Raw genomic sequence first — 15137 nt, 5'->3', positions numbered from 1 at the left:
CGCATCAGCCGACCAAGATTTCAACCAAAGCGCTCTGCGCGCCACAATAGCAAACCCAGAGTTCTTAGCCGCTAACTTAGCCAATTGCAAAGAGGCGTCTAGAGTGAAAGAATTAGCCAATTTGAGAGCATTGATTCTGTCCATAATCTCCTCATAAGGAGGAGAGTCACTATCGAGCACCTTAAGCAGTTCATCAAACCAGAAATATGCGGCAGTAGTGACAGGGACAATGCATGAAATGGGTTGTAGAAGGTAACCCTGCTGAACAAACATCTTTTTAAGCAAACCTTCTAATTTTTTATCCATAGGATCTTTGAAAGCACAACTATCCTCTATTGGAATAGTGGTGCGTAGTTTAAAGTAGAAACCGCTCCCTCGACCTTGGGGACTGACTGCCATAAGTCCTTTCTGGGGTCGACCATAGGAAACAATTTTTTAAATATGGGGGGAGGGACGAAAGGAATACCGGGCCTTTCCCATTCTTTATTAACAATGTCCGCCACCCGCTTGGGTATAGGAAAAGCTTCTGGGAGCCCCGGCACCTCTAGGAACTTGTCCATTTTACATAGTTTCTCTGGGATGACTAAATTTTCACAATCATCCAGAGTGGATAATACCTCCTTTAGCAAAATGCGGAGATGTTCCAATTTAAATTTAAATGTAATCACATCAGATTCAGCCTGCTGAGAAATGTTCCCTAAATCAGTAATTTCTCCCTCAGACAAAACCTCCCTGGCCCCCTCAGATTGGGTTAGGGGCCCTTCAGAGATATTAATATCAGCGTCGTCATGCTCTTCAGTAACTAAAACAGAGCAGCCACGCTTACGCTGACAAGGGTTCATTTTGGCTAAAATGTTTTTGACAGAATTATCCATTACAGCCGTTAATTGTTGCATAGTAAGGAGTATTGGCACGCTAGATGTACTAGGGGCCTCCTGAGTGGGCAAGACTCGTGTAGACGAAGGAGGGAATGATGCAGTACCATGCTTACTCCCCTCACTTGAGGAATCATCTTGGGCATCATTGTCATTATCACATAAATCACATTTATTTAAATGAATAGGAATTCTGGCTTCCCCACATTCAGAACACAGTCTATCTGGTAGTTCAGACATGTTAAACAGGCATAAACTTGATCAGAAAGTACAAAAAACGTTTTAAAATAAAACCGTTACTGTCACTTTAAATTTTAAACTGAACACACTTTATTACTGCAATTGCGAAAAAACATGAAGGAATTGTTCAAAATTCACCAAATTTTCACCACAGCGTCTTAAAGCCTTGAAAATATTGCACACCAATTTTGGAAGCTTTAACCCTTAAAATAACGGAACCGGAGCCGTTTTAAGCTTTAAACCCCTTTACAGTCCCTGGTATCTGCTTTGCTGAGACCCAACCAAACCCAAAGGGGAATACGATACCAAATGACGCCTTCAGAAGTCTTTTATAAGTATCAGAGCTCCTCTCACATGCGACTGCATGCCATGCCTCTCAAAAACAAGTGCGCAACACCGGCGCGAAAATGAGACTCTGCCTATGCTTGGGGAAAGCCCCTAAAGAATAAGGTGTCTAAAACAGTGCCTGCCGATATTATTATATCAAAATACCCAGATAAAATGATTCCTCAGGGCTAAATATGTGTTAATAATCAATCGATTTAGCCCAGAAAAAGTCTACAGTTTAAATAAGCCCTTGTGAAGCCCTTATTTACAATCGTAATAAACATGGCTTACCGGATCCCATAGGGAAAATGACAGCTTCCAGCATTACATCGTCTTGTTAGAATGTGTCATACCTCAAGCAGCAAGAGACTGCAAACTGTTCCCCCAACTGAAGTTAATTGCTCTCAACAGTCCTGTGTGGAACAGCCATGGATTTTAGTTACGGTTGCTAAAATCATTTTCCTCATACAAACAGAATTCTTCATCTCTTTTCTGTTTCTGAGTAAATAGTACGTACCAGCACTATTTGAAAATAACAAACTCTTGATTGAATAATGAAAAACTACAGTTAAACACTAAAAAACTCTAAGCCATCTCCGTGGAGATGTTGCCTGTACAACGGCAAAGAGAATGACTGGGGTAGGCGGAGCCTAGGAGGGATCATGTGACCAGCTTTGCTGGGCTCTTTGCCATTTCCTGTTGGGGAAGAGAATATCCCACAAGTAAGGATGACGCCGTGGACCGGACACACCTATGTTGGAGAAAGGGAAATTTATGCTTACCTGATAAATGTATTTCTTTTTCGATACGATGAGTCCACGGATTTCATCCTTACTTGTGGGATATCGCCTCCTGGTCAGCAAGAGGCGGCAAAGAGCACCACAGAAGAGCTGTACATATAGCTCTTCCCTTACCTCCCCCTTCAGTCATTCGACCAAAGTTAGGAAGAGAAAGGAAAAGCCAAGGTGCAGAGGTGTCTTAAGTTTAACAAAAATATAATAACCTGTCACATTAGAAACAGGGCGGGCCGTGGACTCATCGTATCGAAAAAGAAATACATTTATCAGGTAAGCATAAATTTCCTTTTCAAGATACGATGAGTCCACGGATTTCATCCTTACTTGTGGGATACAATACCAAAGCTATAGTACACGGATGAAACGGGAGGGACAAGACAGAAAACCTAAACGGAAGGCACCACTGCTTGAAGAACTTTCCTCCCAAAAAACAGCCTCAGCCGAGGAAAAGGAATCGAATTTGTAAAATTTGGAAAAAAAGTGTGAAGAGACGGCCAAGTTGTAGCTTTGCAAATCTGTTCAACAGAAGCAGCATTTTTTAATTCCCCTTTGGAAGCTACAGCCCTAGTGGAATGAGCCGCAATTCATTCAGGAGGCTGCTGACCAGCAGTCTCATATGCAAAGCGGATGATACTCTTCAGCCAAAAAGAAAGAGGTAGCCGTAGCTTTCTGACCCCTACGTTTCCCTGAAAAAAACGACAAACAGATGATTGACGAAAAACCTTAGTTGCCTGTAAGGAGAACTTCAAGGCACGGACCACGTCCAAATTATTTAACAGACGCTCCTTCTTAGAAGGATTAGGACACAAGGAAGGAACAACAATTTCCAGATAAATATTTTTATTTGAAAAAACCTTAGGAAGAAAACCAGGTTTGGTACGAAACACCACCTTATCAGAATGAAAAATAAGATAAGGAGAATCACATTGTAATGCCGAAAGCTCAGAAACTCTGCAACCAAAATAAAACTTTCCAAGATAACAACTTAATATCTATGGAATGCAAAGGTTCAAACGTAACCCCTTGAAGAACTTTAAGAACTAAATTCAAACTTCAAGTAGGAGCAATTGGTCTAAACACATGCCTGATTCTAGTCAGAGCCTGACAAAAAGATTGAACATCTGGAACCTCTGCCAGACGCTTGTGTAACAAAATAGATAAAGCAGACATCTGTCCTTTAAAGGAACTTGCTGACAACCCTTTCTCCAATCCGTCTTGGAGAAAAAACAAAATCCTGGGAATCCTAACCCTACTGCATGAGTAGCCCTTGGATTCGCACCAATAAAGATATTTACGCGATATCTTATGGCAAATCTTTCTAGTAACAGGCTTACGTGCCTGAATCAAGGTATCAATGACAGAATCAGAAAATCCACGCTCATACAAAATTAAGCGTTCAATCTCCAAGCAGTTAGCTGCAGAGAAACTAGATTCGGACGATGGAAGGGGCCCTGAATGAGAAGGTCTTTCTTCAATGGGAGCTTCCACGGTGGCTGAGATGACATGTCCACCAGATCGGCATACCAAGTCCTGCGAGGCCACGCAGGGGCGATGAGGATCACTGATGCCCTCTCCTGTTTGACTCGAGCAATCACCCGGGGAAGGAGAGCAAATGGAGGGAACATATAAGCTAGGTTGAACGACCAAGGCACTGCCAAGGCATCTATCAGCTCGGCCTGGGGATCCCTGGACCTGGACCCGGACCTCGGAAGCTTGGCATACTGGCGAGATGCCATGAGATCCAACTCCGGCCTGCCCCATCCGAGAATCAGGCTGGAAAATACCTCTGGATGGAGTTCCCACTCTCCCGGATGAAATGTCTGTCTGCTCAGAAAATCTGCTTCCCAGTTGTCCACCCCTGGGATGTGAATCGCAGACAGATGGCAAGAGTGAGACTCCGCCCACTGTATTATCTCGGCTACTTCTGTCATCGCTAAGGAAACTCCTTGTTCCTCCTTGATTGATTTAAGCTACCGTTGTTATATTGTCCGACTGGAATCTGATGAATTGGACAGAGGCCAACTGAGGTCAAGCCCGAAGCGCATGGAATAGAGCTCTAAACTCAAGGATATTGATGGGAAGGAGAGACTCTGCCTAAGTCCACACACCCTGAGACCTAAAGGAGTTCCAGACTGCACCCCATCCTAACAGGCTAGCATCCGTTGTCACCATCACCCATGAGGGTCTGCGAAAACATTTTCCCTGGGATAGAAGATCCAGTGACAACCACCCCAGAAGAGAGAGTCCCTTGTCTCCTGATCTAGATGCAGTCGAGGAGACAATCTGTATAATCTCCATTCCACTGCTTGAGCATGCTTAATTGCAGATGAAAAATGAGCAAACGGAATGATGTCCATTGCCGCCACCATCAATCCGATAACCTCCATGCACTGAGCCACTGACTGATGAGGATTGGACGGAATGGTTCGATATGTATTCAGAATTTTTCATTTTCTGACCTCCGTCAGAAAAATCTTCATTGAAATGGAGTCGATTAGAGTTCCCAGAAAGGGTACTCTAGTCTGAGGAACTAAACTCTTTTCCAGGGTTGCCTTACACCCGTGGGTCCTTAGGAAGGAAAGCACAAAGTCGGAATAGGACCTTGCCAGTTGAAATGATGACGCCTGGATCAAGATATTGTCCAGGCAAGGCACCGCTGCCAATAAAGACCCCAGAACTATTGAAAATTATGGGCGCCTTGGCCAGACAGAAAGGGAGAGTCACAAACTGAAAATGTTTGTCCAGAAAGGCAAAACTCAGGAACTTGTGATTATCTCTGTGGATGGGAACATGAAGATATGCATCCTTCAGATCCACTGCTGTCCTAAATTGACCCTCCTGGATCAATGGAAGAATGGTACGAATAGTTTCCATCTTGAAAGATGGAACTCTGAAAAACTTGTTTAGACTCTTGAGATCTAAAATAAGTCTGAAAGTTCCCACTTTTTTGGGAACTACAAACAGATTTGAAGAAAACCCCCGTCCCTGAAATGGAACGGGACAGATTACTCCCATGGAGGAGAGATCTCTTGCACAGCATAAGAACGCCTCTCTTATTATCTGGTCTACAGATAATCATGAAAGAAGAAACCTTCCTCTGGGGGAAGAGCTTCTGAACTCCAGTTTGTATCCCTGAGACACTATATCTATTGCCCAAGGATCCTGAACATCTCTCATCCAAGCCTGGATGAAGAAAGACAGTCTGCCCCCTACTAGATCCGGTACCGGATCGGGGGCCAACCCTTCATGTCGATTTGGGAGCCGCAGCAGGCTTCTTGAATTGTTTACCCTTGATCCAAGACTGGTTGGGTCTCCAGGTGGCCTTGTTTTGCAAATAGTTCCCTTCCTGTGTAGAGGAAGGGGGTGTTCCCTTGAAATTTCGAAAAGGAGCAAAAATTACTCTGTTTGGACTTCTTATCCTGAGGGAGGAGATGACCCTTACCCCCGTGATGTCAGAAATAATTTCCTTCAAGTCAGACCCAAACAGGATCTTCCCCTTGTAGGGAATAGCCAAAAGCTTAGACTTGGATGACACATCCGCAGACCAGGATTTCAACCATAAGGCTCTGCGTGCTAAGATGGAAAACCCCGACTCTTGGCCGCCAATTTGGTAATCTGCAAAGAAGCATCTGTAATAAATGAATTAGTTAATTTAGAGCTCAAATTCTGTCCTGTATCTCTTTAAATTATAAAGGCAACTCTATTGTTGTGTGCTTTTGTTCCATCCTAAGTCACAAAGGATGAATTCACACAAATAAACAGCAGTAATGTCTTAATAAAAATGAACCCTTACTGTCTCTTTAACCGCAAAACTGAGTCTATTTACTTATCTGTGCAAAATTAAATTATATTTGCGTGCAAATATTGCATAACGAAGTTACCCTTCAGAAAAGTAACAAGCAAATTTGGTCGCCTGCCGATTAAGATATAGGCGAGGCGATTTGTAACTCATCAGGGAAAGGGCATCCATCGTGGGACACTGAATAAAAAGTGTTACTTTCACCTTAATCTTAAACAGGAACTAGTTATTTCTCCGAGCAGGGTCTTTTATTTAAAGAAACTTCTCAACAGCATGTTTAATTTATTTAAAAATACTAGAGGCAAGAATTGCATAAAATATTGCCAAGTGTCAGAATGATGCTTATAGCAACCAATTTTGCAAAGGATTTCTCTTAAAACATGGGGAACAGAACCATCTGAGAATGTTCCACATTAAAATCAAGACATAACATACAAGGATCAAAATGTATGGGACAGTTGCCAATGACAAATGCACTGCGTTATGCAACTGATAAAACAAAAACACAGAAAATCAGTTAAAGGGACACTGAACCCCAAATTCTTGTTTTGTAATTCAGAAAGAGCATGGAATTTTAAGCAACTTTCTAATTTACTCCTATTAACAAATTTTCTTTGTTCTCTTGCTATCTTTATTTGAAAAAGAAGGCATCTATGCTTTTTTAGGTTCAGTACTCTGGACAGCGATTTTTTATTGGTGGATGAATTTATCCACCAATCAGCAAGGACAACTCAGGTTGTTCACCAAAAATGGGCCGGCATCTAAACTTACATTCTTGCATTTTAAATAAAGATACCAAGAGAATGAAGAAAATTTGATAATAGGAGTAAATTAGAAAGTTCCTTAAAATTTCATGCTCAATCTGAATCATGAAAGAAAAATTTTGGGTACAGTGTCCCTTTAAACCTTTCACGGTTTCACTTTTAAATTTTAGCAGCTGCACCTCCAATTATTTCACTCAGGAAAGACCAGCATGTCTAATTCATTTAACAGTTTATTTGGAAATTGTCTTACTTGTGACGCCTCTCTGCCCAACGTGGTGTCCCATTCACTCAAAAGACTGTCCAAACGGCGCAAAAAAACCTCTCAGCTGTATGTTGTAAAACACAGCCGAGGAGGCATCCAGCAATCCGTCAGAGGAAATTAGCCAAATGGCACGCACACAATGGCATGTAACGAAGCGCCGCCCATCGTGGGCGTATCGAGCTCAATCTCCTGTGCGAACAATTATTGTGAAGAAAAAAAATGGAGCCGCCGGGAGATCAATAATTAGTCAAGTGGCGCGCACACAATGGCGTGTAACGAAGCTCCACCCATCGTGGGCGTATCAAGCTCAATCTCCTGTGCGGACAAACATTGCAAAAACAAATAGAGCAGCCGGGAGACCAAGAAAAAAATAAGTAAACCCCCAGTCAGCACTCAAAGTAATACAAGCTGATAGGTACAAATCTCCCTGCCGGCTGCCATCTCAGTAAACTCACCCAACAAGTGAAATACATGCATGAATGGTACTAAACAAATCTCCCTGTCGGCTGATAATTTCAAACATAAGCCGAAGTGAGCAGGGGCACCAGTATGAAAAGGGACATGCAACAATCCTGTATCTCTTACTAAAACAGGATAACTCTCCCAGTCAGTTCCCATATCTATTTTACAATATAAAACATTGGAACATGAACTAACAACATTATGTTATAGCACATTATGCCTAAATAGGATCACCCTGCCTCTCGGCTTCCAATTTCAGCAATAGAAACCGTAAGACACAGGGATATGCAACATATCATGTATAAAATCCTCACAAGAATCCTATATAACACCTAAATAGTGAAATAGGATAACTCTCCCTGTCGGCTGTTAAACTAGTTATAAGCCGCTGGGAGACATATAGAAGGAAGAGATGTGTTGCTTCTGAATTACAGAACTGCCATTTAAAAACTTACCCCCATTCCAGGGATATTCCATATATAGAGTGCCAAATCTTTTCTGTGTACATACCAAACCTGTATAACTCCAGAAAATAAAGTTTAGCACCTACCTTAGAAGTCTGCCCAGCAGTAAGGCATCTCACCCGGCTTGTGAAGCTCTCTCCCCCACATTGGCCTGTGGAAACAAAAAGTACTGAGCATTTACTCCCTCAGACTTTTACAAACAGGGCAGCATAATGTCTATGGGAGGCGCAGTGAGAATAAATGTCCCACAAGTTCCCATTGCTTTAAAGCCACCAAATGCTCAACTATAGAGACTGATCTGGTCTAGGCTACACCCCAGAACAAAGTAGCACACTGTGGCACTACTTTAAAAATAATAAACTCTTGATTGAAGAATCTATAACACCTCACTTTGCCTCTTCCTATCACTAACACAGGCAAAGAGAATGACTGGAGTGGGAGGGAAGGGAGGAGCTATATATACAGCTCTGCTGTGGTGCTCTTTGCCTCCTCCTGCTGACCAGGAGGCGATATCCCACAAGTAAGGATGAAATCTGTGGACTCATCGTATCTTGAAAAAGAAAAGTAACAAAAAAGTGTTTTGTGACTAAGTTCCTAGCTCGTCACAAAGGTAGCAGAGAAGACACCGATTTAAAATTAAAACTTCAGAATGTAGACAATGAGACATAAAACTGCAAAAAGCAAATGCTCTAATGTGTTATATACATTGCTATAATTACAGTAATTATAATTATATAACAGTGTTATAATTACAGTCTTGAACTATATAACAGTGCTATAATTACAGGCTTGAACTACGTATTTAAGCCTTGCAATGGTGTTATACATTTAATCAGCTCCAAAACCTGTCAAAATGCACTGAGATGAGAGGCGACCTGCAAGGGCTTAGAAATTGGCATATGAGCCTACCTATTTTAGCTTTAAAAAAAGGAATACCAAGAGAACAAAGCAAATATGATAAAAGTAAATTGGAAAGTTGCTTAAAATTGCATGCCCTATCTGAATCATGTAAGTTTAAATTTTGACTTGACTGTCCCTTTTAACTTTTGATTCATACAGAGCATAACATTTAATTTAAACAACTTTCAAATTTACCTTTAGCATCAGTTTTGCTTTGTACTCTTGGTATCCTTTGCTGAAGAGTAGGCTTTGGGGCAGCAATGAACTACTGGGAGCTAGGTGAACACAGAGTAAGCCAATGACAAGAGATATATGTGCAGCCTCCAATGATCAGCTTGCTCCCAGTAATGCACTGCTGGTCATGAAACTACCAAGATGTGATTTTCAACAAAGGATAACAAGAGAAGGAAGCACATTTGATAAAAGAATTAAATTGTAACTGTTTAAAATGGCATGCTCTATCTGAATTATGAAAGTCTAATTTAAAACTTTGCTGTCCCTTTAAAAAAAAGACAGACATTAAAGTAATTTGTTTTGTTGTATTTGTCTTATCCCCTTTAGCCAACCAGAGATCAAATAATGTGTGGAAATTACATGAAAAGTCAGCAACACAAATAATGAAAGTACATTTCAATGTTTTCTTACTACACAAAAGCTCTTTATAGGAAAACACATTATACCTTGTGTCTTTTTGCAAAAGAAAACAAAATACACAAACAAAACTCTTCCCTTCACGGGTATACAACACATAAAATAAAATGAGAACAGATCACAAGCTATAAATCCCAGGGTTTAAACGAGATCTAAAACCATTTACAAATAAATACTGATCCTCTTTAGGCTTTCTGAAACTAGAGTTAAATCAATTTTGTTTTAAAGAAAACAAAAGATCTCCAAAGAAACTGCAAAACAAAGGAATTAAGCTACTGTTAAGCTACTTTATTATTCATATTTACTATAGTACACTGCAAAGGCTACCCCACCCCCCTTCAAGTCCCCTTAAGTGGAGCAGTCTGGACAGTACATTATGGAGCTTACAGATGACTAATTTATTGAACTAGTTTTTTATAAAAACTGTGACTATATGCAAAATCATATACATAAGTAAATGAACTATACTGCAGTTTAACAGATAGCTGCATCTCAGCATATAAAATATAGGTATAAGCACACATTTCATCTGTCAAAATAAAAACTAGTTAATAGACATACCATGTAATGACTTAAAAAAAACTAAGATAGGTAAACAGATTACAAATTATGATTGTAAAGATTAATACATACCCGTGTACCAGAGACTGCAGCTTTTACAGCATCCTGCCTTACAGTGTGGCTATTGATGCCGACAGATGTAGAACTAGTAGAGGATGGCTTTGATAAACAAGCAGTACCAGGCTTTTCTTGTGCATTGTTCGGCCTGACACATGGATGACTTAGATCATCTTCCCAGGAATCAATTGTAGCAGCAAGGTTGGCAAAACGTCCTCTCCGGCCCATTGGAGTATCAGCATTTATAGCAGGAGTTTGTTGTTTTGGTGGAGAGGCCACAATTTGCTTGGGTGGCATAGGTGATGGGGGTGAACTTGGTGGACTAGCTAAAAACGCCAGACAAGAAAAAATATTTTTATCATATGCACAAACCTTATAAAACACACACAGATAGAGAGATAGAGAGAGATAGAGAGAGAGATAAAGGATTACCTGGGCGGACAGACAACTTGGGCATTAAGTCTATTATTATCTTATCCCTATTAGAATTAGGTCTCTTTTTTTACCATGGCCATTGGTGTTTTTTTAATTATTTTAGATGCACCATAACTTTATGTATATGGTTTTTTTTTTTAGATGTGTTTAATAAATGTGTTTTATATATGCCATATGTGTGATTTGATCTGTGCCGACTCAGACCACCTATTTCATACTGATCCCCTGTAGTATTAATTATTAGAATATTGGAGAGTGCTGGCTAGGGCAATACATACATACATGTTCCTGGATGTGCTTTGGGTCTTGCTTTCTAATTTCTATTAACTGTGAATGCTGGCTCAATGTAAAAGATACATTTAATACACACATACACAATTTAAATGGAGTGTAAGAGGACTGAAATAAAAAAAAAAAGTGCAATATATATATATAATATATATTTCCAGGTATACATTCATAGGACAAAATTAAAAAGTAACATTATTGCAATGCAAATATCATATGCTCTAATCATTCAAATGTGTTACTGACCATGCAAGATTGTTTAACCCGAAAGCGGGTTAAACTCATAGAAAACTGCTGATCCTGAGCAGACACAACCACTGAGTCAATGAGTAGCGGCAGTGACACAGTTTTACCCTCAATACCCTCCATTTTGAAAACAGAGATGTCAAGCTACTTCAGCCTAAACTGCACAACAGCAATTGAAAACATAGTCTAGAACTCTCAAGCACAACACACCATCCAATATGGTAAAGTATTTCAGAACAGATATTTTACATAGAAGGAAATTGTAAGGCATCATGAGATTTGGAAGTAAACTGCAAGTCATTTTTTTAAGCGCTTTATATTTTTTTCATCTCCGTGTAATAAACAATTTACTATTCTAAGTATGGAGAAATAAAATACTATTTTTATTTTTTTTTATTACATTTTATTTTTATATAGAATTCCTGATATTTAAGTCATGCAACAAAGTCCTGTGCGATTCCTAAGCAGGACATAGCCAATGATTGGTGGATACTTAAGTATGCTGCACCAGATAAGCTCACCAGTGGGTCCCTTGCATTGTTCCTGGATGTACAACTTTAACTATAGGTCTAATCCCTAAAGCAGAGGTTCAACATGGTAGGGTAGAGGGGATTTTTTTTTTTTTTAATAAAACACTACCAAGGAAGTGCATTTTATTTGTACTCTACTTTTTCCGGTTTATTTAGATTTACAACTAATAACCAGACATGACTTCAACACTTACCATCATTATCCCAATACCGCCTCTGTTGGGCTAGTTTTTGCATGCGTGTCTTTACACAATTTTCTCCTTGGGCCTCAGATTCTTCACTCTGCTTTTCTTCATCTTTGGGTAACATTTGGCTTTGGGAGATCGGACTGGTTACCCTTGTTTGAAGGTGTGAAACCACTTCAGATGTCTGATGAATTGCAGGCTTTTCTGGACTTTTTGGTTGCCTATTCTCAGAACCTGAAGCCGGTGTCTCAACATTATCTGAACAGCGCTTCTTTGAAGGTGATGGTTTTGAACTGGGCTTAGCTTAAAAAATAAATAAAGAGATGGACACAATCCAATAGATTTAGGTCCTAAACCGGAGTACTTCAGTAGTGAATAATTAAACAGATTTAATAATAATTTGTGCAACAAATATTGGAGGACAAAAAAAAAAAAGACTAACTAAATAATGAAAAATTTAGTAAAAAAAAAAAAGTTTATTTATTCTCTAATCTGCTTCTTTCTCTTGGTATCACTTGTTGAAAAGCCGCAGGAGCAGCAATGTACCTCTGGGATCTAGCTGCTGATTGGTGGCTGCACATATGTATGTTGCCATTGGCTTACCCAGTGTTCAGCTCCCAGCAGTGCATTCTGCTCCTTCAACAAATGGTACAAAGAGAATGAAGCAAATTTGGTAATACAAGTAAATTGGAAAGTTGTTTGCAAGAAAGAAAAAAAAAAAACCATGGAAACTACATTTTTAAAGCTTCTAATTTTTTTTTTTTTATCTGACTCAAATTTAAAATACATTTTCACACCAACAATAAGGCATTTATAAAAAAAAAAAAAAAAAATACCTTCTTCAACAGGTGCAGGAGACAGACGATTTGTCTCTGAAAGTGGCTCTCTAGGCCTTTTATTTAGCACTGCTGACCGAGCGCCTGCAGTTGGCCTGTCAGCCATTTTCTTCTGCAAGTTCTCTCTCCTGGCTCGCGTTCTTTCTAGCAGTTTCTGAAAAGTAAATAAATGATTTTTTAAGTGATCTAAACCAGTACTCATGAAATTCAGACAGAAGGGCGTCCACTGGGCCTAACCTGACAGCTGGCTCTGTGAGCTTTTTGTAACCCAATAATAAACATTAAATGGTGTGTGCGCACAATAACCAATGTTGGATGTGCAGGGCCCTGCATGCACAGATGATGTAAATTTCTTACATGCCATGATACGAGAGAGAGAAAAAAAAAAAAAAAAAAACAACACATAAATTATGCTTACCTGATCATTTAATTTTCTTCTGAAGGGAAGAGTCCACAGCTGCAAAGACACCCCAGCCAAAGGCTTAAATACCTCCCCCACTTCCCTCATCCCCCAGTCATTCTGCCACGGGAACAAGGAACAGTAGGAGAAATATCAGGGTGAAAAAAGGTGCCAGAAGAACAAAAAATGTACAGCCGCCTCATAGATAAAAACACGGGCGGGAGCTGTGGATTCTTCCCTTCAGAAGAAAAACAGAATTTATGCTTACCTGATAAATTACTTTCTCCAACGGTGTGTCCGGTCCACGGCGTCATCCTTACTTGTGGGATATTCTCTTCCCCAACAGGAAATGGCAAAGAGCCCAGCAAAGCTGGTCATATGATACCTCCTAGGCTCCGCCTACCCCAGTCATTCGACCGACGTACAGGAGGAAATATGCATAGGAGAAACCATATGATACCGTGGTGACTGTAGTTAGAGAAAATAATTCATCAGACCTGATTAAAAAAACCAGGGCGGGCCATGGACCGGACACACCGTTGGAGAAAGTAATTTATCAGGTAAGCATAAATTCTGTTTTCTCCAACATAAGTGTGTCCGGTCCACGGCGTCATCCTTACTTGTGGGAACCAATACCAAAGCTTTAGGACACGGATGAAGGGAGGGAGCAAATCAGGTCACCTAAATGGAAGGCACCACGGCTTGCAAAACCTTTCTCCCAAAAATAGCCTCTGAAGAAGCAAAAGTATCAAATTTGTAAAATTTGGCAAAAGTGTGCAGTGAAGACCAAGTCGCTGCCTTACATATCTGGTCAACAGAAGCCTCGTTCTTGAAGGCCCATGTGGAAGCCACAGCCCTAGTGGAGTGAGCTGTGATTCTTTCGGGAGGCTGCCGTCCGGCAGTCTCATAAGCCAAACGGATAATGCTTTTAAGCCAAAAGGAAAGAGAGGTAGAAGTTGCTTTTTGACCTCTCCTTTTACCAGAATAAACAACAAACAAAGAAGAAGTTTGTCTGAAATCTTTAGTGGCCTCTAAATAGAATTTTAGAGCACGGACTACGTCCAAATTGTGTAACAAACGTTCCTTCTTTGAAACTGGATTCGGGCACAAAGAAGGTACAACTATCTCCTGGTTAATATTCTTGTTGGAAACAACTTTCGGAAGAAAACCAGGCTTAGTACGCAAAACCACCTTATCTGCATGGAACACCAGATAGGGCGGGGAACACTGCAGAGCAGATAACTCAGAAACTCTTCTAGCAGAAGAAATTGCAACCAAAAACAAAACTTTCCAAGATAATAACTTAATATCTACGGAATGTAAGGGTTCAAATGGAACCCCTTGAAGAACTGAAAGAACTAGATTAAGACTCCAGGGAGGAGTCAAGGGTCTGTAAACAGGCTTGATTCTAACCAGAGCCTGAACAAACGCTTGAACGTCTGGCACAGCTGCCAGCCTTTTGTGAAGTAAAACAGATAACGCAGAAATCTGTCCCTTCAGAGAACTTGCAGATAATCCCTTCTCCAAACCCTCTTGTAGAAAGGATAAAATCCTAGGAATTTTTATCTTGTTCCATGGGAATCCTTTAGATTCACACCAATAGATATATTTTTTCCATATCTTATGGTAAATTTTTCTAGTTACAGGCTTTCTAGCCTGAATCAGAGTATCTATTACAGAATCTGAAAACCCACGCTTTGATAAAATCAAGCGTTCAATCTCCAAGCAGTCAGTTGGAGAGAAACCAGATTCGGATGTTCGAATGGACCTTGAACAAGAAGGTCCTGTCTCAAAGGTAGCTTCCATGGTGGAGCCGATGACATATTCACCAGGTCTGCATACCAAGTCCTGCGTGGCCACGCAGGAGCTATCAAGATCACCAAAGCCCTCTCCTGGTTGATCCTGGCTACCAGCCTGGGAATGAGAGGAAACGGTGGGAAAACATAAGCTAGGTTGAAGGTCCAAGGTGCTTTAAATTTTAAACAGAACACACTTTATTACTGAATATGCGAAAAAGTATGAAGCAATTGTTCAAAATTCACCAAAATTTCACCACAG

General features: G+C 40.4%; 1 protein-coding gene across 1 annotated transcript in view; it reads right to left on the bottom strand.

Moving 5' to 3' along the window:
- ANLN (anillin, actin binding protein) overlaps positions 1-15137 on the bottom strand; it is a 130238-nt gene that overhangs the window by 91548 nt on the left and 23553 nt on the right. The window contains exons 2-4 of the mRNA XM_053714413.1: positions 12680-12833; positions 11853-12146; positions 10175-10485 (exon numbers count right to left, since the gene is read on the bottom strand). Of these exons, the coding sequence (XP_053570388.1) occupies positions 10175-10485; positions 11853-12146; positions 12680-12833 (759 nt within the window). The remainder of the gene's footprint in view (positions 1-10174; positions 10486-11852; positions 12147-12679; positions 12834-15137) is intronic.

The sequence above is a fragment of the Bombina bombina genome, chromosome 5, assembly GCF_027579735.1.
Source record: "Bombina bombina isolate aBomBom1 chromosome 5, aBomBom1.pri, whole genome shotgun sequence".
NCBI classification, from domain to species: Eukaryota; Metazoa; Chordata; class Amphibia; order Anura; family Bombinatoridae; genus Bombina; species Bombina bombina.
This window is presented reverse-complemented; position numbering and strand designations above follow the sequence as displayed.